The 24,739-nt window shown below is 43.6% G+C and overlaps 1 protein-coding gene across 3 annotated transcripts in view; it reads right to left on the minus strand.

Moving 5' to 3' along the window:
* ACSL1 (acyl-CoA synthetase long chain family member 1) overlaps nt 1-24,739 on the minus strand; it is a 94,712-nt gene that overhangs the window by 26,886 nt on the left and 43,087 nt on the right. For all 3 annotated transcript variants that reach the window (XM_040418729.1, XM_040418730.1, XM_040418728.1), the window contains exons 3-10: nt 23,298-23,412; nt 9,035-9,099; nt 7,739-7,840; nt 7,279-7,378; nt 6,453-6,631; nt 2,327-2,359; nt 1,487-1,538; nt 62-135 (exon numbers count right to left, since the gene is read on the minus strand). In XM_040418729.1, coding sequence (XP_040274663.1) covers nt 62-135; nt 1,487-1,538; nt 2,327-2,359; nt 6,453-6,631; nt 7,279-7,378; nt 7,739-7,840; nt 9,035-9,099; nt 23,298-23,412 — 720 coding nt within the window. The remainder of the gene's footprint in view (nt 1-61; nt 136-1,486; nt 1,539-2,326; nt 2,360-6,452; nt 6,632-7,278; nt 7,379-7,738; nt 7,841-9,034; nt 9,100-23,297; nt 23,413-24,739) is intronic.

Consider the following 24,739-nt stretch of genomic DNA (forward strand, 5'->3'; position numbering starts at 1 on the left):
AGTACAGTATACACAGTCATGCCTAATATCACCCAGGACAGAAAAACCTTGGAATGCTTACTTCTGTCACTTTAAGAAAAGCTGCGCTGTTGCTCACAATATTCTTATGAGTAAGCTTCGCACCCTTTGGATTTCCTATTAAGGGGATTAAAACATTTTTTTAAATTACTGATTTACATAAACCATGTTTCATGTGGACAGGACACCGAACAGTACAAGACGTATGCATTACATGTGATCTAAAGGCAAAAAAAGTGCAATATTCCTGTTTAATGCATGGTGGAGTTTACTGGTGCTGTATAATACTTCACTTAAAGTACATCTTCATCCAATAAATAAAACATTATATATGCTCATGACTTTCTGTTCAGAGTCTACACAGTAAGTAATTTGTTAGAACAGCACTTTGCACTCCAGAGCTGGCCTTCAATCTCTGGGCATAGTTGTAGTCATAGGCATCCACCTTGGAGGCTACAAAGTATAGCTTTTATCCTCTTATTTGCACCCCTACATACAAGTCTACACACTTTCCTGCTCTCCCAACCCCTCCACTTTATCTGCCAAATGTCACTCCAACAGTCACCCACTGTGCCATCTAAAGCTAGATTAATATACAAGTTGGAATTGTCATATATGGAGCAAGAACATGCAAGTTAAACCCTCATATACCTAGACGTTAGCGATGCATAAACCCATGGATGCCAAAGTCTCAGAAAACAATACCACAGGAGGATTTTGCTCATCATGTCATTGGGTTTGGAGGATGTATTTATTACTGCCTTGACAGTCAGTACAAGAGGCCACCAGCACCTGTCCCGCTCTACAAAGCCTCTTAAGGTCTTCATTTATGTAGATGTATAAGCAGGTCCTGCACATTTACACAACATTCCTCTGCAGGTCCTGCCAACAAACGTCCATCAAGGAGCATTCAAGGTGCCAGCCACTGGGTTTTGCAAAGATTTCCACAAAACCTTTAGTATCAGAGCTAGGCATCACATTACACAGAGTTTGCAAGTTGCATGCACAATTCCCTCACTGCGGACTCTGGCATCTGAGCATGTGGGTAGTGTACACTGCCCAAGCGTAGGCAAGCTCAAAATTTTTGTTGTCAGGAAACTCAAGTGAAAAAACTAGCTTAGTCAAAACTAAGTCTTCATTAAGGCTACATTCACGCGACTATCAGTTTTGCAAAAGACAGCTGTGTGCATCCCGCAGGGCCTATTAGAGAAACAGACAAGATCAGTACAGGTGCTATAATGTGCAGAACGGCTGCATGGCTGTGGAAAGCACACATATTATATCCATGTGCTGTTCACATTAATTGTGGCCCCATAGAAATGAATGGGTCCACATATGAGCCACCAAAAATACAGTCAAGTGAATGCAGCCTTCAGGAGTACGCATATCTTTTTCTGTACAAGGCCACACAGCCATCACATATTTGACAATATGAAAGCATTTGTATTATGTTGGAATGAAGAGTTACCTGTTGTCCCACTTGTGAAGCAAACTACTGCCAGGTCTTCTGGTTTTGGAGGCTAAAAAGAATGGAAATTCATTTAGTATAAGAGATTCCAAAAATACTAGCCGTTTAAGGGGTTGATCCCCCTGGGACATTGACAAAATATCACTAAAAATGTACCATCAATGTCAGAAAGGTGCGGGTCCCGTGGCTGGGACCTATACCTCTCTCCAGAATGGGATCCACATAATTAAAAAACAAAAACTACAACACACAAAGAAAAAAAAAAAAGATATGCCGCGCATGGATTGGCTATTTTCGGAACTTCCTTAGAGAGTAGACAGCATGCGGTGCACTCTCCTTCACTTTGGTGGTCCCATGTTCTAGATAGGAGTAGGTCCTAGAGGTGGGACTCACACCTGACATTGAATGCATGTCCTAGCAATATGCCATCAATGTCCTGGACGGAGCAACCATTTTAAACCCCCTGTCACACCAGTGCCATGCTCACATGGTCCCCTGTTGGCCCTTGCTTAGACTGGTAGCATTGGCATGCCACTCCAGCATGTGGCCACAGCAATGATGCCAATATGTACTGTCACGGTCACTGACTGGCTGCCGCAGTCAAATGCCGCTATGGCACATCACTGCTAGTAAACAGCGGGGGACTACTGATGCAGAAGAGCTGTGCGCTTAGGATGTCAAGCTGAGCTTAATTGTATACTCCTCCAAATAACCACTTCTACATGATATTTACTTTGGAGACCAAGAAGAGCATCTTTGTAAATTACAAAGAAACAAAATCAATAAATCTTCAGAAAACATTCCTCTATACAAATATAATCTGTATACCTCTCAACCCACCTTTGGTTTCTCATGATGATTTTTTCCTTCTTCCTGGATAGGAGAACAAAGGAGATTAGTATGTAACATAATAATAAGTGTGAAAGTCCTAGTCAGCCCAAAATATTCCTAATGTTTTACAGACAAATTAATTCAGCCCTATACAAGCGTGCCAAGAACTGGGTCAAGCACGATATGAATTCTCATGATTAGAAGAGTGATAATCCAAAAGGCCACACAAGCCAGACTTTCGGTAGCAGAATTTTTTATGTGGATTTCACCCTATGCATTACAAAAAGGGTAAAAATGTATTTTGGAAATCTACATTATAAATGGACACGCTACAAATTGGAAATAAGCACCGCAGGTCAATATGTTCAATTCTCATCCATCCCAGTCATGTGTGCTGTAATGCCTTTAAATCTCTACTAGATGTTCATTGGCTAAGAAGCTGGAGTACGTTTATGAAGAACCCCAAACAGGTATCATGAAGTACGTTCAAAATGGGATTTCAACTGAGTCTAAGATCCAGCGAGAGATGTGCAACAAACATGGACCAGGTTTCAAAAACAAAAAAACATTTTGTCTGATTTTCTTTATCTGCAAGAGCATTTATCTCCGGCTGTGGTAACACTACAACTCCCAAGATGTACTCTGGCTTGGCCGTTCTCAGAACTCCATAGAAATGAATGGAGCAAGCTGGGAGTCATTCACCACAGGTGGAGTGCCATCACTGTGGTCCACTCTGAACAAAAACATAACCAATCTTACTTTGAAAGAGGTTGCACCACTGGGTTGATCCAATGGTGAAAAATTATTTTACAGGTGACCATAGCTTTTTTTACTTCTGTGTAGAAGCATGGGAATCTGGCAAGATACGAAAGATAGACCTGAATCCCTATTGGACTCCATTTGTATATGGTAAGTAGATTGCAAGTGTAATCTTAGATCCTGCCATAAATCCTAGACTCTAGGGCAGGGGTGGCCAACCTTACAGACACAAAGAGCCCAAAAAATAAAAAACGTATGACCTCCAGGAGCCACAAGCTATACATTTACACACGAGTCACTGTATTTTTCACCCTACAAGATGCATCTAGGTTTTAACAACCAAAAATAAGAAAAAAAAAATTTTTTCATCTGAGGGCTGATAAAAATAAATTTCTTATTTTTCATTAGCAGAGAAAAAAAAAAGAAAGAAATTTTTTTTTTTCAGACCTCAGATCAGACTCCTAAATCAGATCCCCAATCCTCATCTGACCTAAAATAAGATCCCCAATGCTCAGATCAGACAACACAAATCAGACTCCCAGTGTCAGACCTTCAGTGCTCAGATCTCCCCCCCCCCCAATGCTCAGATACCCCTCATGCTCAGATCTACCCCCTTCTCAGATCTGACCCCCCATGGTCAGACCTGACCAACCCATGGCCAAACAAGACCCCCCATACTCAGATCAGACCCCCATTGCTCAGATCAGGACCCCCCATTGCCCAGATCAGGACACCCCTATTGCCCCATGCTCAGATCAGAACCTCCTATGCTTACATCAGACCCCCATGCTCAGTTCTATAATTTTAAAAAAATATATCTCTTCCCTCTCCTGATCAGGCACTGGGCTCCTGCTCGGGCACCTGCTACTCTGCAGGTCTGACATGCTCTCCACTGTGACCTGATGAGCACAACGTCAGGTCATAGTGCGTGTCTCCACGTACTACGTTCTCACACTGTGTGCATCAGGACGTAGTGGAGAGTGAGCTGGAGCTGCAAAGTAGCAACAGTGCCCGATCAGGAAAAGAGATCTGAGCATGGGGTGGAGAGTGAGCCGGCGCCCGCCCTGACTGCTTCCCTGCTCCACAGCTAGAGCCACACTTAAAGAAGCAAAGAGCCGCATGTGGCTCAAGAGCCACGGGTTGGCCACCCCTGCTCTAGGGCATCCCCAAGTATGGTGAAAAATATCCATATTCATCTCACTACATTCAGCGCAACAAAAGGGAGTCTCCTGGAGATTTTTTATATTAGACACATGGAGTAATATAAGCTGGATGGAATATTAAGGACTGCCATTTCTGTGTAGCTACTAACTGGGTTAGGGCTCATGCACATGAACGTATTCTGTGTCCGTCCCGGTTTTATTTTTTTGCGGATGGTAAACGGAACCATTCATTTCAATGGGTCTGCAAAAAGAATGGGAGTTATTCCGTGTGCATTTAGTTTAAAAATAGAACCTGTCCTATTAATTGTCTGCATTACGGACAAGGATAGTACTGTATTATTAGGGGCCAGATGTTCAGTTACGCAAAACACGGAAAATGCACACAGATGTCATGTGTATTTTGTGCGGACCGCAAAATATGTACGGTCGTGTACATGAGCCCCTATGCTTATGAATTTTTTGTTCGTTTCAAAGGCTTGTTTATTGAGAAATTAACATAATAAAAGTCATTACAGAGTAAAGAATAAATAACAAAACAAATAGTGGTAGTAATATTGGGGGATATTCCTAGCATGATCTATATAGCAATCAGTATATCGGAAGCGTGGGACAGCAATGGGGGGGGGTCACATAACCCATAGAATACATATTCCAATCCATTATACGAGAGAGTACCAATCTATAAAGCAATGCAGTGAGTAAAGTCAGAGGAGTAAGAGGAGGACAGCCAGGGCTCCCATACTTTTTCAAAAACAGTAAATGTGTCCAAACGAATTGCTGTGAGCCGCTCGTATAAGAAGATTCTATTGATCCTATCGAGAACCGCCTGGTAGCTCAGTGAGGGAGATCGCCATTTGAAGGCGATGCGGATTCTGGCAGCTAAAAGTATGGATTGCGCCAATTTGAACCTAGCGTAAGTAATCCAAAAGGGTTTATCCCCTATAAGGCAAAGAGAGAGTGACGTAGGAAAGGCACAACCCAACAAAGATAACAAGCTGCTGATTTGAATGCTTATGAATTTTTAATGTGGCATCAAGTAGGGCTTGGACCTCACAATCGGGGAGATCCCTAGTTAATTTTTTAGACCAGAATGCAACAAGTACCATGACCATGATGGCCTAAAGAAACTGTAGATCTTGCTAGGGGACGATGTCTCAGACCTTGTATGCTTAAGGACACCATTTAAAGCACACGCCCAAAGTTTTCCAGGTGACCCCATGCAGACAGCTTCTAACAAAACTACTGACTTGCAAAACTCAAAAAACACATCGGGTACTTTCACACTAGAGTTTCTTTTCCGGCACTGAGTTCCGTCAAAAGGGCTCAATGCCGGAAAATAACTGATCAGGTACATCCCCATGCATTCTGAATGGAGAGCAATCCGTTCAGGATGCATCAGGATGTCTACAGTTCAGTCTTTTCGACTGATCAGGCAAAATATAAAACCGCAGCATGCCACGGTTTTATCTCCGGCCAAAAAAACTGAAGACTTGCCTGAATGCCGGCATGCTCAGACCGAAAAAAAAAAAAAAAGTGAAAAAATAAATAAATGCCGGATCCGTTTTGCCGGATGACACCGGAAAGACTGATCTGGCATTTCAATGCATTTTTCTGACTGATCAGGATCCTCATCAAAATGCCATCAGTTGGCATACGTTTTGCCGTATCCGGCAGGCAGTTTTGGCGACTGAACTGCTTGCCGGATCACTCTGCCGCAAGTGTGAAAGTAGCCTAAGGCTAGTGAACAACCCCGAGTAGCTAGAGTGGGGGGGGAGTCTACCCTCCAGAAAGCCTATGTGATCTAGAAAAGACTGTCAACATACTCCTTTTTCAATCTAGTTGACACAATTTCCTAGAATATTTTTCTCTTTGACTATACAGTGCAAGATAAGCAATTAATAAATATGATAGAGGCTTTATATCCATTTAATTTGATGTGCAATTTGTGTGCCGTCTGCCATCTTGATTCCCTCTTCCCCCTCATGTATGGTTTTCCAAATATATCCTACATTTCTCATCATGCCTGGCTTTGCAGAGTCAGAGGGGCAAAGTCTTGTTACACTGCACTGCTCTGTGTAAGGGCAGCCATGACAGATCAGCGATACAGGTGTTGCGCGAGCGTTTACCACTACTCTAGTTGCAGCATCAAGACTAGCAGAGCCGCCATTGTGAGCACATGAATATTAATCAAGAGTAAGTTCATCTATACTGACCTCCAAGTCTCTCAGGCTGATAATTTCAACACCGTACTTCTTGCCTCTTTCCACAAGATCTTCATCAAAGGGTTCCATAAGCACTATAGTACGCAGGTTGGGGGTGTCTCCACTTTCCACATTGCCCAGTAGTAACTTTGCCTTTTCAGTGTTGTCACAGAACACAAAAGTAATCTCCGCTAGAAGTAGTGAAATGCACAAATAGGTTTATCATTTTCTTGAGTTCAACTCTCAAGCCAAAAATATATAGAGGATTTTTTATATTCCTCTCAAAGCCACATCCATAATGCAGTTCAACACGTACAGAGGCTGGCCATACATTAGTCTAAAGTTAATCAAAATGGACTATTTTAACCAAAAAGAACATTTGTTGGTTGAAATTTAACAAATGGTTGTTTAGTAGACTGATGAAAGACTGTTGTCTGAAAGAAGTCAGTATTTTTGTCTGATAGTTGGAAGAAAGATCTTCCGTTCAAAGAAAAATTTTCCGTGAAAGATTTTTCCTTGAACGAATGTTTCCAAAAAGATCTTTCATCCATTGCCTGGTTTCACTGAATACAGGCAGTTTAAACAAGTGTAACGGCCAATATGGACTAAAATGTGTATGGCCATGTCTGTGAAATGATTGTTCCGTCCATCATCCAACTTCTGTCTAATGTGTATGGCCACCTTTAGTCAATGGGTGAAGGAGCCAAAGTGTCAGACAGATTTCAGCATTATAACCATATTGTCAGTGGTACATTTGAGATTTGAATTAACAAATATAAAGCCTCTAAAAACGTAGTACAAACCAAGCATAAACCTGATAATCTAGATATTCAAGTACCTTTGTTTATGATGTAGGTAATCGCTTCAGCTCCAAGAGTATCATAGAGTGGCACAGCCACCATGGAGTAGGTGTAGCAGCTCAGTTCTGTGATTATCCACTGTAAAGAGAAGATTCATACATTCAGTCACTCACAACACTGGCAAGAGAAGAAGACTTGACAACTTTCAGTAACTTTATTAAGCCATGGGTTGCACGTTATATACAACATTGGCTTCATACATTCAAATGCAAAAAAAAAAAAAGAGAAAAATGTAATTATATATATATATTTTTTCACATAAAATACACACCCCAAGTTATAACATTCAATAAAAATAAACAGCATAGAGTGTGCATTTGTTACACTACAGTGCAGTTTATTCGGTCAAGTGAACCGTTACATTCCTCACCACTTGCACAGTAACCCCCAAATACTACTACAAACATCACAAGAAAGCAAATTCTATTGAAAACGTACCTCCGGCCTGTTTTGTGCAAAAATGCCAATAAATTGTTCAGAATTTGGTTTACAGCCCCGATGCAGCAAGGCAGAGCCCACATACTCGGCCCGATCTGACACCTGGATGAGAAGGAAAAAAAAAAAAAAAAAAAAGTAAAAAATATACAGTTGGTATGAAGTACGCAAAAAAAAAAAAAAAAAAGCACGACTGTTGGTTGTCGAGCATTATGTGGCCATCAAATTTTAATGGGTTGTACCATTACAACAGCTTATTCACAGGATAGGGGATAAAATGTTTAATTGGTGGGGGTCCGACCACTGGGGCCCCCAGCAGTGTGTTCTCTCTCTCTCGTGTGCGTGTTCTCTCTCTCTCTCTCTCTCTCTCTCTCTCGTGTGTGTTCTCTCTCTCTCTCTCGTGTGTGTTCTCTCTCTCTCATAGAACTAAACAGAGCATCAGGGCACATGCAAGTCAGCTTCTCCATTGAAATAGGGGAAAGCGGGCCCCAGCAGTCCAGCCGCCACTGAACAGACACTCTCCCCTAGCTGATTCACTCAGCCTTTCCATGTTATTGGTATGCAGGATGCTGGTTGCCATATGGAAGATCACTACCACTCTTCCAAATATCGCACGCTTGGGTGAATATTCTAAGACACTACAAATCCGACGCCTAAAATGGACTGTGCAGAATTAGAAACATGGCTACTTTCTTCCAAAAACAGCGCCACATTTGACCTCAGGTTGTGTACAGCATTGCAGCTGAGCCTCAGTCATGTCAATGAAGCTGAGATGCAAGTGTGAGTGTCATATCCTGACTTATTTGCACCATTTTCTGTCACATGGATAATAAATGAGACCCTCTGCGATTAATGAGACTGAAACTGACCACACACACACACACACACACACACACACACACACACACACATTAGATTAAAGGGGTTGTCTGGTCATCAATATTAGATCGGCAGGGGTGTCAGATCAGCTGTATGAGGAGATGCCGCGCACAGTGTGCACGTGCCATCTCTTCCTGTTTGCTGATGGTTTGCCATAGACAGCAGCAGCCGGAAGAGAGACGGGAGACGGGAGACTGCACGCGCGGCCTCCTCAGAGCCGATTGACACCCAGCACCCCTGCCAAACTGATAATGATGACCTATACTGAGGATAGGTCATCAATATTAAAAGCCCTTTAAGATCAGCATATGGCACTAACCACCCAGTGTATATGCAGGTCTCCAGACAAATGCTGGGGCAGAGATTCATTGTGTTCTCAGGGAAGATAAGCCACCAACATTTGCCAGAAGCAGGTATTACCTCTTGATAGGATATCCACTGATACGGCTGATTAGGCTTCCTATGTCCCAAGCAAGGTCCATTATCTAGAAAAATAAAAGAAATTCAATAAAAATCCCACTGTAGAGCAGTATCATAAAGGTGCACCGAAGCACCAGTTAAAACCTTATATTAATATTGTAATATGTTCTGATTACAGAGGAAAAGAAAAAATGACCACGTAACAATACAAATATTGTATAATCTTACAGGAATGCTGGTAATTCATTCATAAGCTTCCAGTAGAAATAACAGGAATGGTACAACACAGAGCCATAACAATAGATGCTCCAGAATTGTTATTACATGGGGAATGCAAGTAGTTACCAAAACAGACAGTTCCTGAGTTTTTATACCAAATATTTTTTCTTTCATTTCCTTTGACTGAACTTGTAATGCATTACACTAGTGATCACTGCAAAAGGTGCACCACAATAATATGTGACTGACATGGTAACATAGGTCACAATTCCTCAAATAGAAATATTAAATAAGAAACCACACACACACACACACTTCACGATAAAAAATAGGCCATGTTGCTTTATTCAGGGTTACCCAAATGAAATAAATATTTAATAAATCCAGGGCTTGACAAATTTCCTTGGAATCTAGGAGCCAGCTAAAAAAGTTAGGAGCCAGGCGGAGCCGCGTCATAAAATCTATATTGCGATATAATTTTAAGCATGTATATCGCAATATATTGTTTTCTATATTTGGGGGGGGGGGGGGGGGGTGTTTAAACTTTTTTTTTTTTTTACTTTATTTATTAACTATTAGCCTTCTTGTCATATTCACCCTAATAGAGCTCTATTAGGGTGAATAGGACTTTACACTCTCCCTGCTGCCCTGCGCATAGTACACACAGCAGGGAGCTGACCATGGCAGCCAGCCTCTGATCAGCCCCTCCAGTCTCCCTCTCATCAGCCCCTCCAGCCTCCCTCTCATCAGCCCCTCCAGCCTCCCTCTCATCAGCCCCTCCCCCCCCCCCACCCTCTTATCAGCCCCCTCTGGTAACAAACCCACCCCGCCTCCCTCCCCAGTATTAATCATTGGTGGCAGTGGCCACAGGGTCCCCCTCCTCCTATCATTGGTGGCAGTGGGCAGTTCCGATCGGAGTCCCAGCAGTGTAATGCTGGGGCTCCGATCGGTTATCATGGCAGCCAGGACGCTACTGAAGTCCTGGCTGCGATGGTATGTTAGTAAGCAGCATTATACTCACGTGCGCCGTGATCGCCGGGAGCTCCTTCTTCTCATAGATCTGTGCGGCGCATTGCTAATGCTATAAGCATTAGCAATGAGCCGCACAGACAGATGAAGGAGCGCCCGGCGGCCTCGGCGCACGCGAGTATAATGCTGCTCAGTAACATACCATCGCAGCCAGGACTTCAGTAGCGTGACTCCTGGCTGCCATGGTAACCGATCGGAGCCCCAGCATTACACTGCTGGGACTCCGATCGGAACTGCCCACTGCCACCAATGCAGAGAGTCGAGACTGAAGAACCCGGCACCCGACCTCTGACAGGACGCTGTGATCCGCGCGAATAACCCCTCAACTGAGGAGTTAATCGCGCGGATCACAGCGTGCAGTCATAGGGGCCGGGATATGGCCGGCACATTCATTGGTGGCGCAGTGGCCACAGTCCCTCCCCTCCTCCTCTGTTCTTAGTGGCCAGCGGCAGCCGCGCACAGTGGGGAGGGAGGGACTCCTCTCCTCCACTGTGCCGCTCAGAAAACCATGGTGCGCGCCCAGAGCGCATCTTTGAAAACGGGCTGACAAATACCCAAGCGCCAGGACCAAATTCCTGGTCGCCATGGCGACCTGGCGCCCGGGATTTGTCGAGCCCTGAATAAATCAATAACCATCAATAAATAATTTAACCAATAAAATATCGACCAATAAGTCCACCTGGGTGACAATATCCCCCTAATAAGAGAAACACGACTATATAAAAAGGGAGGGTGGGCAGGGTGCTGGTCCAGGTCTTCTTAACACTGCAGGTAGCTAATGGCAATGTCCTTTCTTTTAAACCCACTGGCTTCCCGCAGTGAAGGCTTTATCCAATCAGCTGAAGATCTTCTTCCCGCTGCTGAACAACTGGACCAATCAACAGCTGACCCAAGAGAACTTGTCGCCGGGCAGAAGCACCTGAAACCGGATTTTACCCCAGGTAAGTCCTGTAGAAAACAACAAGAGGGGGAGGGGGGTCCACCACCACATACACCAAAACAATAAAACCACCAATACAAGATAACCCAAACCAAGTGACCGTGTCACCATGTGTCCCCCAAGCCATCTGCTCTCGGGGGCCCTCACATGGTAACAGGTCACAATTCCTCAAATAGAAATAATAAATAAGAAACCATACATTTAAACTTTTGGATACAATAGGCAGTGTTGCTTTATTCGGAGGTTACCCAAATTAAATAAATTAATTAACCAATAAAATATCGACCAATAAGTCCACCCAGCATTAGCTGGGCGACAATATCCCACAAGCCATGACTCTACAGAAGTATGGCCCTCCCCCCAAAAAAGCAACAGACACTTCTCCAGGGCATTTTGCAAGCCTAAATTAAAAATATCCAACCCAATATCAGACAGGTACATTGTCAGATCTATACAATCCAGGAACGAACCTTCAAAAGGTCAATGTGTCTATAACTAAGACCTCCTAGAACTGGCATAAATTTAAACATGGCCCCATTTAATCTCTTTCTAATTTTCTCAAATAACAGGCCCTCCTCAGAGGACCACATCAGCCTCTGCACAATTTCAGAAAAAAACAGAACAGTATCTGGAAACTAACACTTTAACAGGGACATGTTTCTTTTCATTCTCCATAACATATCTAAAGTCTTAACCCTACCCATGTCATTTCCACCAGCATGAGTAATTAACAAATGCGGCAAAGGCCATCTAAGCACCAGCTTCTTAACCTCATTTAAGAGATCCTTCCATTTTAAACCCCTGACCCCAAACCTAAATACACTGCCTGTCCCCAAAAAAAAAAAAAAAAAAAAAAAAAAGTCACCACCTGGATTTAACTAAGCAAATAGTTATGAGCCTCCTATTGGATAATTACTGCATGGGCGATTATCTTTTAGCTGGCAATAAGTTATATAACCCCAACTGGTGCAAAGAGTTGCTTCTTATTTCTTAAACAACCATGTTGAAAGATATCTCGTGGTCGAGGAAAAGATGTTAGTCTGTTTGAGAAGGGTCAAATCATTGGCATGCATCAAGCAGAGAACACATTTAAGGTGATTTCATAAACTACTAAAATTGGGTTAAGAACTGTCCAAGGCATTATTAAAAACTGGAAGGATAGTGGGAAAAAAAAAAATCCTGAATGATCGTGATCGGTGATCACTTAAACGTTTGATGAAATCAAAATCGAAGAAAAAAAAAAAAACTGTAGAACTCAGGGCTATGTTTAATAGTGAAAGTAAGAGCATTTCCACACGCACAATGCGATGGGAACTCAAGGGATTGGGACTGAACAGCTGTGTAGCCGTAAGAAAACCACTAATCAGTGAGGTAAACCAGAAAAAAAGGCTATAATTTGCTAGGGAGCATAAAGATTGGACTCTGGAGCAATGGAAGAAGGTCATGTGGTCTGATGAGTCCAGATTTACTCTGTTCCAGAGTGATGGGCCGATCAGGGTAAGAAGAGAGGCAGATAAAGTGATGCACCCATCATGCCTAGTGCCTACTGTACAAGCCTGTGGGGGCAGTGCTATGATCTGGGGTTGCTGCAGCTGGTCAGGTCTAGGTTCAGCAACAGTATGTGCTCCAAAAATGAGGTCAGCTGACTACCTGAACATACTGAATGACCAGGTTATTCCATCAATGGATTTTTTCTTCCCTGATGGCACGGGCATATTCCAAGATGACAGTGCCAGGATTCATCGGGCTCAAATAGTGAAAGAGTGGTTCAGGGAGCATGAGACATCATTTTCACACATGGATTGGCCACCACAGAGTCCAGACCTTAACCCCATTGAGAATCTTTGGAATGTGCTGGAGAAGGCTTTGCGCAGCAGTCAGACTCTACCATCAATGCAAAATCTTGGTTAAAAATTAATGCAACACTGGATGGAAATAAATCTTGTGACATTGCAGAAGTTTATCGAAACAATGCCACAACGAATGGGTGCTGTAAGCAAAGCTAAAGGCGGTCCAACGAAATATTAGAGTGTGTGACTTTTTTGGTGGAGACTTTTTTTGGACAGACAGTGTATATGCATTTTATTGGACTCAAAGGATAAGTTCAGTTCAGAGTAATGTCTCTTCCTGGCTCTCTTCTGAGCCCAATAAACAAAGGAATGTCCAATAACCCATATTAATTGGACACCTGAAAAACATAAGAAAATCAATCCACCAATAAATCTGGTCTGACGTATAATTTAAATCTATTAGAAGACCAGCAACCTATTCTTTTAAGGATTGAATCCTCCAATCCCATTCCAGCTGCTTCAGTAGCCGCACCCATTTCGGAAAGAATGGGAGGATATCTGGAGAGGACTCATTTGCAAAACCCTTACATTTTTTGAGCAAGTAATTAAATAGAAATCTTGGTAAATCTCCTTGATCATCAGATATTAATTGTAGCCAAGCTATAACAGCTCTGACTGGACACAAAAGAATTTGACCAGCTGTTCAAAGAAATAAATTGCCCATGACCCAAATGATTAATTTTCGAACGTCTGATTTAGATTTTCACCATATCCCAACAACCATCACATCTGAAACAAGGCTAAACCCGGATTTTTTAGAATTGGCTACCAGTTCACCGATCCTAAACGCCCCAAAGAAAGCTAGGATAAAAGCTGTCCTAAACAAAATCTCAAAAATGATCCTTTGCAACATTTGGAAGAACACTTAAAGGGTTTCTGTCACCCCATTAAACCGTTTTTTTTTTTTTTCTTTACTAATAATCCCTATAGTGCGATCTCATGATACATAAGCAAATCAATTATTTTGGTTCAGTAGAATTTGCTAAAAATCGATTTTTAAAATATGCTAATTACCTTGCTACCAGCAAGTAGGGCGGCTACTTGCTGGTAGCAGCCGCATCCTCCGATCGTAATAACGCCCCCTCGGCATGCTGATTGACAGGGCCAGGGAAGGGAATCGTTCTCTGCTGGCGCTGTAAGAATTTGAAATCTCGCGCCTGCGCCGTACCTGTCTTCAATCGGCGCAGGCGCACTGAGAGGCGGCCGCTCGCTCGACCGCTCCATCCTCAATGCGCCTGCGTCGATGACGTCATCGCATACACCCGGAAGAGAAGACGCCGGCATCGCTGGAAGGAGGCGGAGAGTCTGGATGACGTCGCTGGATGCTCGAATCAGGTAAGTATGTATGTAATAAGCATGCTGCCACAAAAACCACCAACGAAATGGTCATAAAAAACAATAAATAATTGTTATCAAAAGTACAATTATTAACACTATACCACCAACGAATATGAATAATAAGCCCTACTCAAATATACAGATGCTTATATATGACACATATATAAATATCTGTATATATCTGTCAAATAGTGTGTATATGTATATGTGTATAATGGGGTGACAGAAACCCTTTAAAATCTTTTCTAATAAATCCAAAGAAATAGGATGTCTCATACCCATGTTAAAATTGGCCTTGCGATATCCCTTCAAAACTTGCTTGATAAGAAACATTGTGGGGGGCTGAGTCAGCAAAACCCGTATGTAGGTGCATATCACTATGGCGAAATACATATACAAACGGAAAATGCAAATGTGATCGCACACTACATCCAGCACTCTGCCCTGCCTCCATGCTGGATGAGACATTGGTGTACTGAGTCTGCTTATATAGAACCTACCATTAGCCATTTGGCTCCAGGAGAAGTATATGGTGGGCTCAGCGTGCATGTTGGTACTTGCATCCCTGGATCTGATGAAAGCTGTAATGGCACCGGACGGGGTTAAAAGCAGAGTGTGCTTGGCTTGCACGCTGACCTGCATTCCCTGGACTTTGTGTGGCTGTCATGGCCCATAAACAGGTAGGAACAAGTGTTAGGGACCACTCAAATGAGACGACCTTGACGCGGTGAGTGGCTTATTACGCTTTGACCAAAATATAAACCAATGTCTCATCCAGCATGGAGGCAGGGCAGAGTGCTGGATGTAGTGTGCGATCACATTTGCATTTTCCGTTTGATAAGAAACATACCCGATAAAAAAGGTAACTGACCAAATAATCTCTGGAAAAAAAAATATGACACTCCTGCTACTGTTTTAGCAATATAAGACAATGAACTTTTTTTTAGCTATAAGAGAAGAAAAAAACAAAAAAGACCTAAATATTCTAAACCAATAGACGGAACATATTGCTCAGAATTACTAAACTCCAACCAATTATTCCATGCGGATGCGTAAGCAGCCCATGTTCTAGGTGCAACAGAATTGTGGTCACTATCCATAATCAATCCAGCAGCAGGTCCCATAAATGAGGAGGCCAAGTGCCCCATCTTGATCTGCCGAAGGAGCCAACACCCGAAACCTCATCCACTGTAAACGAGACAGAGTTGTCATTATTCTTACCGGGAATATAATTTGCTTTTAACCAGATGTTAAAACAACATGCAACACAAAACTAGGGGTCTCAAAAGGCAGACCGTCCTTTCACATTTTGCTGATAAAGTATTAATAGCAAAAACTACTACTTTATTGTCTGTAAAAAGACAAATTCTCTTGTTTCTGAAATACGAACCCCAAATTACAATTGCAGCCAAAACTGGAAATAACTCTAAGAACAATATTAGCAGTAAATTTGTTCTCCACCCAGAAAGACGGACAACTCTCTGCACACCATTTATTGTTCCAAAAAGCACCAAAACCACATCTAGCTGCTGCATCAGTAAACAATTGCAAAGAATCTGAATCTTGAAACTTATCCTGCAAACAACTCCTGCCATTTACTCAGAAACTCAAGCCACAAAGCCAAGTCTTCTTTAAGCGGTCTCGATAATCTAATATGAGCCTTAGGCGACCGCAAACCTCTTGTAGCAAAATACAAACTTTAAAAAAAAAAAAAAAAAAACACGGCCCATTGGAATAATCCTACATGCAAAATTTAATGAGCCTAAGGCCTCATGCACATGACAGTTTTTTTTTGTGGTCCGCAAAAACGGGTTCGGTAGTTCCGTGTCAGTTTTTTCTTCCGTGGGTCTTCCTTGATTTTTGGAGGATCCACGGACAAGAAGGAAAAAGTCGTTGGTGTCCACCTGGCCGTGCGGAGCCAAACGGATCCGTCCTGACTTACAATGCAAGTCAATGGGGACAGATCCGTTTGACGTTGACACAATATGGTGCAATTGCAAACGGATCCGTCCCCCATTGACTTTCAATGTAAAGTCAGGAGTCCCTATTATACCATCGGATCGGATTTTTCTCCAATCCGATGTTATATTTTAACTTGAAGCGTCCCCATCACCATGGGAACGCCTCTATGTTAAAATATACCATCGGATTTGAGTTATATCGTGAAAACTCAGATCCGACAGTATATTCTAACAGAGGCGTTCCCATAGTGATGGGGACGCTTCAAGTTAGAATATACTAAGAACTGTGTACATGACTGCCCCCTGCTGCCTGGCAGCACCCGATCTCTTACAGGGGGCTTTGATCCGCACAATTAACCCCTCAGGTGCCGCACCTGAGGGGTTAATTGTGCGTATCATAGCCCCCTGTAAGAGATCAGGTGCTGCCAGGCAGCAGGGGGCAGACCCCCCTCACTCCCTCCCCAGTTTTAAATTCATTGGTGGCCAGTGCGTCCTCCCCTCCCCCCTAATTAAAATCCCCCCCCCCCCCACCATTGGTGGGAGCGGAGAGTTCCGATTGGAGTCCCAGTTTAATCGCTGGGGCTCCGATCGGTTACCATGGAAACCAGGATGCTACTGCAGTCCTGGCTGCCATGGTTACTTAGCAATTTTAGAAGCATTACACTTACCTGCGCTGTCTGTGACCGGCCGGGCGCTCCTCCTACTGGTAAGTGACAGGTCTGTGCTATAGGCAATGCGCCGCACAGACCTGTCACTTACCAGTAGGAGGAGCACCCGGCCGGTCACAGACAGCACAGGTAAGTATAATGCTTCTAAAATTGCTAAGTAACCATGGCAGCCAGGACTGCAGTAGCGTCCTGGTTTCCATGGTAACCGATCGGAGCCCCAGCGATTAAACTGGGACTCCGATCGGAACTTTCCGCTGCCACCAATGATGAGGGAAGGCTGCACTGGCCACCAATGAATTAAAACACAGGAGAGGGAGGGGGGCCGCACTGGCCACCAATGAATTAAATACAGGGGAGGGAGGGAGGTCTGCCCCCTGCTGCCTGGTAGCACCCGATCTCTTACAGCACCTGAGGGGTTAATTGCGGCACCTAAGGGGTTAATTGTGCGGATCACAGCCCCCTGTAAGAGATCTGGTGCTGCCAGGCAGCAGTCATGTACACAGTTCTTAGTATATTCTAACTTGAAGCGTCCCCATCACCATCACCATGCGAACGCCTCTGTGTTAGAATATACTGTCGGATCTGAGTTTTCACGATGTGAAAACTCATATCTGAAAAAGCTCTCTGCAGACGGATCTGTGGATCCGTTTGTGCGAATGTAGACTACGGACACGGACGACAATCTTGTGTGCATCTGTGTTTTTTCACGGACCCATTGACTTGAATGGGTCCGCGAACCGTTGTCAGTCAAAAATAAATAAATAAAAAAAAAAAGAAGGACAGCGTCCAAAAAATATGACGGACAGGAAACACGGATCACGGACGCGGATGAACAACGGTGCATTTTCCGAGTTTAACGGACCCATTGAAAGTCAATGGGTCCGCAGAAAATCACAGAAAATGGAACGGACACACACAACGGTCGTGTGCATGAGGCCTAACATAGATTGTAACTCCCTCAAGGTGCATTTATTTTTTGCCAACAAAGACACTAATAGTAACCTTATGGAATCCAACTTAACCTTGGGTAAACGAAATTCCATCTTCACGCTATCAATAACTATACCTAAAAATTCCAAACAAAAGCAAGGGTAAACAGTTTTCATCTGCAATAGGAATACCAAACTAGCTATATTAAGAAAACACTAATAACTGAGAACACAAATTAGAACCAACAAAACCTATAAAAAAATAAAATAAAAGTTATGTAAAACACCACCTTCCAGAATATTAACTTGAATAACCCAATGTAAAACCGAGGAAAAAGATCAAAGTACAAACATGACCGAGAAAAACCCATAGGGAGGCATTTATCAAAATAAAACTTACCATCCAAACTAAAACCCAAATAATTAAAACCATGAGATCCAACCGGCAAAAGCCTGAATGCTGATTTAATGTCGGCCTTTGCCAGCAAGGCCACATAGCCAAACTACTCAATAAATCTACTGCTTGATCAAAAGATGCATATGAAACAGTAGCCTCCTCTTTAGAAGAGTCATCATTAAGTGAACTATCAACAGGAAAAGATAAAATTATGAATTAACCTATATTCGACCGGCTCCTTTTTTGGAACAATGCCCAAAGGCGATACACGGAAATTCACAAAAAGGTGGGGAATTAAAAGGGGCCTGCTAATCTACCACTATCCAACTCTTTCTTAATCTTAACCTATACAACATCTGCAAATCTTAATACAGATTTAAAATTATCTACCATTAAACAGCCAACACTCTTGAATTCGGGTTACCAAAAAAACCCTATGAAAAACCATTGAAAATTAACTTAGCCTTCGCTTGGTCTGGACAGCGTTTTAACCAAGGAAGCATTTCTGCTAACTTCACTGGAGTCCATGCTTTTAGAAAGCTGCTCCTTAACTGACTAATTGAAAATTCAGTTTAAAGCACCTTGATAAGGGACGAGTGCCCCCACAATAAGGAGCACTCATGCTTATAACGGCATTTGGTTAGCCATTTGCATGTATTCTCATTAAAAGGCAAATCAAACCACCCATCTCAAGCCTTGAGAAGGAGACTGCTTTGGCGAAGATGTTCTTTGTGGGAGCATTAAATTAATCCACAGACCAATATCCTTAAAACCCCATTTTAAAGAAGGGTGAACAGCCAACTTTTGTCTGACTAGTTCATCATAATGAAACCAAGCCATACCTCCAAAGTTACAGTATGCCTCCAATATGATGTCCAAGTGCTGGAAAAAGACCAAAGTACTTACCCGGAAACTTTTCACCTAGTACAGCTGCATAAATACAGAAAGCCTGCAGCCAGTTAAAAGAACGCGGCCGACTACGCTTTCTGCCTTCATCCAGCTTCTCGTCCTTTTTGTCATTACTTACAGTATGTTACTTATTAGAAGGTAATAAAGACATTATAATCAATAAACTCTAAACGCAAAATGCGTTTTGATGTCTGGTGGCAAGTGAAAACCCAGACGCGAAACTTCACAAGATAACACCTCCTTAACACAGGCTAAGCTGTATAAGGTAAGCTTGATGTAGATGTCGACATGCAGAATTCTCCCTTACTGCTCAAGGGTAGGCTATAAATCCATTGCGGGTCAGCTTCTACGATCTCTTAATCATGCTGCCATTCTGAAGCGGCATTTCTGCCGCTCACCGTCGCTGCCTACTTACATCTGACACTTTGTTATGATTGCCGGCGACGCCTCCTTCTGGAGCTCGCCGATGTCGTTGACTCCTCCAACGGGGATGGCCGTTAGCAGTGGATCACATGCAGAGGGATTGCTTCCCCGGGTATAAACACGCTACAGTGTTTGGGGTTTTGAGCACTTCCTCCCATTTAGATAAATAGAAAAACAGGCCAGCACTACTCACTATTGTTACAATAACTCTGATACGTGGTGGTGCCTGTAGCGTTGAATCCTGGTCCTAGGATTCCCGTAGTAACCAAAGTATGTGTAGAATAAGCCACGGCACTCCAAAGGGATCCAATCAATTTCTTTATTACACCTAGTGCAGCAACGTTTCAACCTAATGGTCTTTATCAAGCTCCCCTATTTAGGCCACTTCATTCAGTAATTTTTTTTTTCTTGATACACTGCTCAAAAAAATAAAGGGAACACAAAAATAACACATCCTAGATCTGAATTAATTAAATATTCTTCTGAAATACTTTGTTCTTTACATAGTTGAATGTGCTGACGACAAAAATCACACAAAAATTAAAAAATGGAAATCTAATTTTTCAACCCGTGGAGGTCTGGATTTGGAGTCACACTCAAAATGAAAGTGGAAAAACACACTACAGGCTGATCCAACTTTGATGTAATGTCCTTAAAACAAGTCAAAATGAGGCTCAGTAGTGTGTGTGGCCTCCACGTGCCTGTATGACCTCCCTACAACGCCTGTGCATGCTCCTGATGAGGTGGCGGACGGTCTCCTGAGGGATCTCTTCCCAGACCTGGACTAAAGCATCTGCCGACTCCTGGACAGTCTGTTGGTGGATAGAGCGAGACATGATGTCCCAGATGTGCTCAATTGGATTTAGGTCTGGGGAACGGGCGGGCCAGTCCATAGCATCAATGCCTTCGTCTTGCAGGAACTGCTGACACACTCCAGCCACATGAGGTCTAGCATTGTCTTGCATTAGGAGGAACCCAGGGCCAACTGCACCAGCATATGGTCTCACAAGGGGTCTGAGGATCTCATCTTGGTACATAATGGCAGTCAGGCTACCTCTGGCGAGCACATGGAGGGCTGTGCGGCCCTCCAAAGAAATGCCACCCCACACCATTACTGACCCAATGCCAAACCGGTCATGCTGGAGGATGTTGCAGGCAGCAGAATGTTCTCCACGGCGTCTCCAGACTCTGTCACGTCTGTCACATGTGCTCAGTGTGAACCTGCTTTCATCTGTGAAGAGCACAGGGCGCCAGTGGCGAATTTGCCAATCTTGGTGTTCTCTGGCAAATGCCAAAGTTCCTGCACGGTGTTGGGCTGTAAGCACAACCCCCACCTGTGGACGTCGGGCCCTCATATAGTCTGTTTCTGACCGTTTGAGCAGACACATGCACATTTGTGGCCTGCTGGAGGTCATTTTGCAGGGCTCTGGCAGTGCTCCTCCTGTTCCTCCTTGCACAAAAGCGGAGGTAGCGGTCCTGCTTCTGGGTTGTTGCCCTCCTACGGCCTCCTCCACGTCTCCTGATGTACTTGCCTGTCTCCTGGTAGCGCCTCCATGCTCTGGACACTACTCTGACAGACACAGAAAACCTTCTTGCCACAGCTCGCATTGATGTGCCATCCTGGATAAGCTGCACTACCTGAGCCACTTGTGTGGGTTGTAGACTCAGTCTCATGCTACCACTAGAGTGAAAGCACCGCCAGCATTCAAAAGTGACCAAAACATCAGCCAGGAAGCATAGGAACTGAGAAGTGGTCTGTGGTCACCACCTGCAGAACCACTCCTTTATTGGGGGTGTCTTGCTAATTGCCTATAATTTCCACCTGTTGTCTATCCCATTTGCACAACAGCATGTGAAATTGATTGTCACTCAGTGTTGCTTCCTAAGTGGACAGTTTGATTTCACAGAAGTGTGATTGACTTGGAGTTACATTGTGTTGTTTAAGTGTTCCCTTTATTTTTTTGAGCAGTGTATATATGGCATGTGCAATAGTTTATCATTGGTACCATTCTGTGCACCTGGTAGTCTGTGACATGGCCTGTTATGGGTAGGGCTCGCAGCCTCCTCTTACCCTCCCATTGTATTAGTGATGTTTCTATGGAGGTATGTGGGAGTTTGGCTGTGAGTCGGACAGTGTTCACACATTGTAGGTAGGCCAGCGGTAGGACCCATGCAACATTGAGCTACCTTGACAGGGTGCCTTTGGCTCAGATATGTTCCTGACTGGAATATATTGGCCAAAGTCTCAGTTTTTAACATCGTGAGGGTCTGGCCAGTATTGTCAGTTGCATATTATTGTGGTGCACCTTTTGCAGTGATTTATGGATTTTTATATTCTCATACACACATTATTTCATCTTGTGTAGGATGTTTTTGTGGTGCATGTGGTCCGCTGCCGACATCCTCCATTGTATGCATTTTTGCTGGGGATGGCCATTAGTAGCAGATCACATGTGGAGGGATTGCTCCCCCAGGTATAAACACGCTAGTGTTTGGGATTTTGAGCACTTCATTCTGTGTTATTTTTTTTTTCATTACACTGGTGACCCCAATAAATCACCAGACTAAAGAGGCAGTTGTGCTAGAAAACCAAAGTTAGCCATGTTCACAAGTCTAAAATACAGTAGCAGATCAGTAGGCTCCACCTCTGGGAGCGGTGTGTTTTTGATGGTCGAAACAGTGGCAAATACACCCCAGCTATTTCAGCCCTTCACTTCAAAGTAGTAACTTGCCACTTCGAATGCATCAGATATCAACTACGTTAAAAAAAAAAAAAAAAAAACAAGTGACCATGTGCACATGATGCTTTTCTCCTACCGACATGAATGGGAAGCTGTTAGTGGCATTTTTAGTGTGTGTGTGTGTGTGTGTGTGTGTGTGTGTGTGTGTGTGTGTGTGTGTGTGTGTGTGTGTATATATATATATATATATATATATATATATATATATATATATATATATATATATATATTTAGTAGTGGTTGACCATTACAGTATAAGGCTACTTTCACACTAGAGTTCAGAGCGGATCTGTCTGGGGTCTGCCCAGACGGATCCGCTCATATAATGCAGACTTGGGATCCGTTCAGAACGGATCCATCTGCATTATATTGTAGAAAAAATTCTAAGTGTGAAAGTAGCTTCAGACGGATCCGTTTTGACTTTACATTGAAAGTCAATGGGGGATGGATCCGTTTGAAAATTGAGCCATATAGTGTCAAATTCAAACTGATCCGTCCCCATTGACTTACATTGTAAGTCTGGACGGATCAGTTTGCCTCCGCACGGCCAGGCGGACACCCGAACGCTGCAAGCAGCGTTCGGGTGTCCGCTTGCTGAGCGGAGGCTGAACGCTGCCAGACTGATGCATTCTGAGCGGATCCGCATTCACTCAGAATGCATTAGGGCAGTACGGATGCGTTCGGGGCCCCTTCAAACGGAGCTCACAAGCGGAGCCCCGAACGCTAGTGTGAAAGTAGCCTAAGAAATGCAAAAAAGGTACTACAGCGACTGAAGCAAACAGAATGCAATTAGGCACACAGGATAATACAAAAGGGTAAGAGTATATAGCAGCATAAACATGAAGAGGGGGCTACTTACTTGACACTCTCAGTCCTCTCTGAAACACTTCATATAGTGTTGTGATGTCATCATAGTAGTAAACGATGACCTCATCACTGTCCAGCAGAGTCGATCTACGAGCATGTTCGTCTCCCTGAATAATGAAACAGTAGAAGATTAGCAAGACATGCGTTTTTTTTTTCAGATCAGTCATGAATCTGCAAAAACGCTTCTGTTACAATAATACAACTGCATGCATCCGTCATGAACAGATCCGGTTGTATTAGGTCTTCTATAGCCATGATGGATCAGTCTTGAACACCATTGAAAGTCAATGGGGGACGGATCCATTTTCTATTGTGCCAGCGAAAAGGCAGTGTTTTGGTGTCCGCCTCCAGAGTGGAACGGTGACTAAACGGAGGCAAACTGATGTATTCCGACTGGATCCTTTTCCAGTCAGAATGTATTAGGGCAAAACTGATCCATTTTGGACCGCTTGTGAGATCCCTGAACGGATCTCACAAACGGAAAGCCAAAACGCTAGTGTGAAAGTATCCTTAGTTTACCGCAGTGCTCATGTACCGGTTACTACACTGCGGTATACACACCATGGTAAACTAAGCCACTGCCCTCAGTGGTTAGCGTAGTGCGCATGCCCGGGCCCGGTGGACAAGTGCATGCGCAGGGAATCTCATGAAATTTGGCACAGGTACATCAGGTGTCCGGGAAGGTTTTAGAACAGGTCTCAGCTCTCTAGGACGTACCGTTCCTAAGATATTACCAAAAAATGCATTAGCCAATAGAAGCTTGGTCACATGACCCTTATCAGCCAATAGAAGCCCTCAGGTCGTTCAGCCTCCACATACAGTTTTACTTCAGGTTTCCATAACAACCCAGCCATTTAGCTTCACTGCTGTAGATGAGCTTTAAAGGAAATCTGTCACCAGGATAATAGCTATTGAAGTAAAGCCATGGCCTAATATTTCAAGATGTGCCTTTGTTCCAGCAATAGATGTTTTTATCCTCTGAAAATCCAGTTTATTTGATATGCAAATGAGCCAGTAAGGTGCCCAGAGGTGAGTCAGTCACTCTTGCAGGAAGAGGCCCAGACACGCCCCCTGCCACAATGTGTCCACCCTCAAAAAGACTTAAAACCCCGCCCCCAGGTCCCGCTAAACCACGCCTAGATCTGTAAAGGCCACGCGCCTTCTCACTCCTGAGCCGACGCGTATTGAAAAAAAAAGAAGATAAAAATCTACTTCTGTCAGCTGCAGGGGTGGGAGGGAGGGCGACTTTCTCCCTGCAGCTCACACTCACTTAGGCTCCACTACACTTGGGCTTCATTCAGACGTCTGTAGTGCATTGCGGATCCACAATACACCCAGCACACCCATAGAAATGCCTATTCTTGTCCGCAATTGCGAACAAGAATAGGACATGCTCTATTTTTTTTTTTACCAGAGCTGCAGACTGGAAGATCA

This window comes from Bufo bufo, chromosome 2 (assembly GCF_905171765.1).
Source record: "Bufo bufo chromosome 2, aBufBuf1.1, whole genome shotgun sequence".
Lineage (NCBI taxonomy): Eukaryota > Metazoa > Chordata > Amphibia > Anura > Bufonidae > Bufo > Bufo bufo.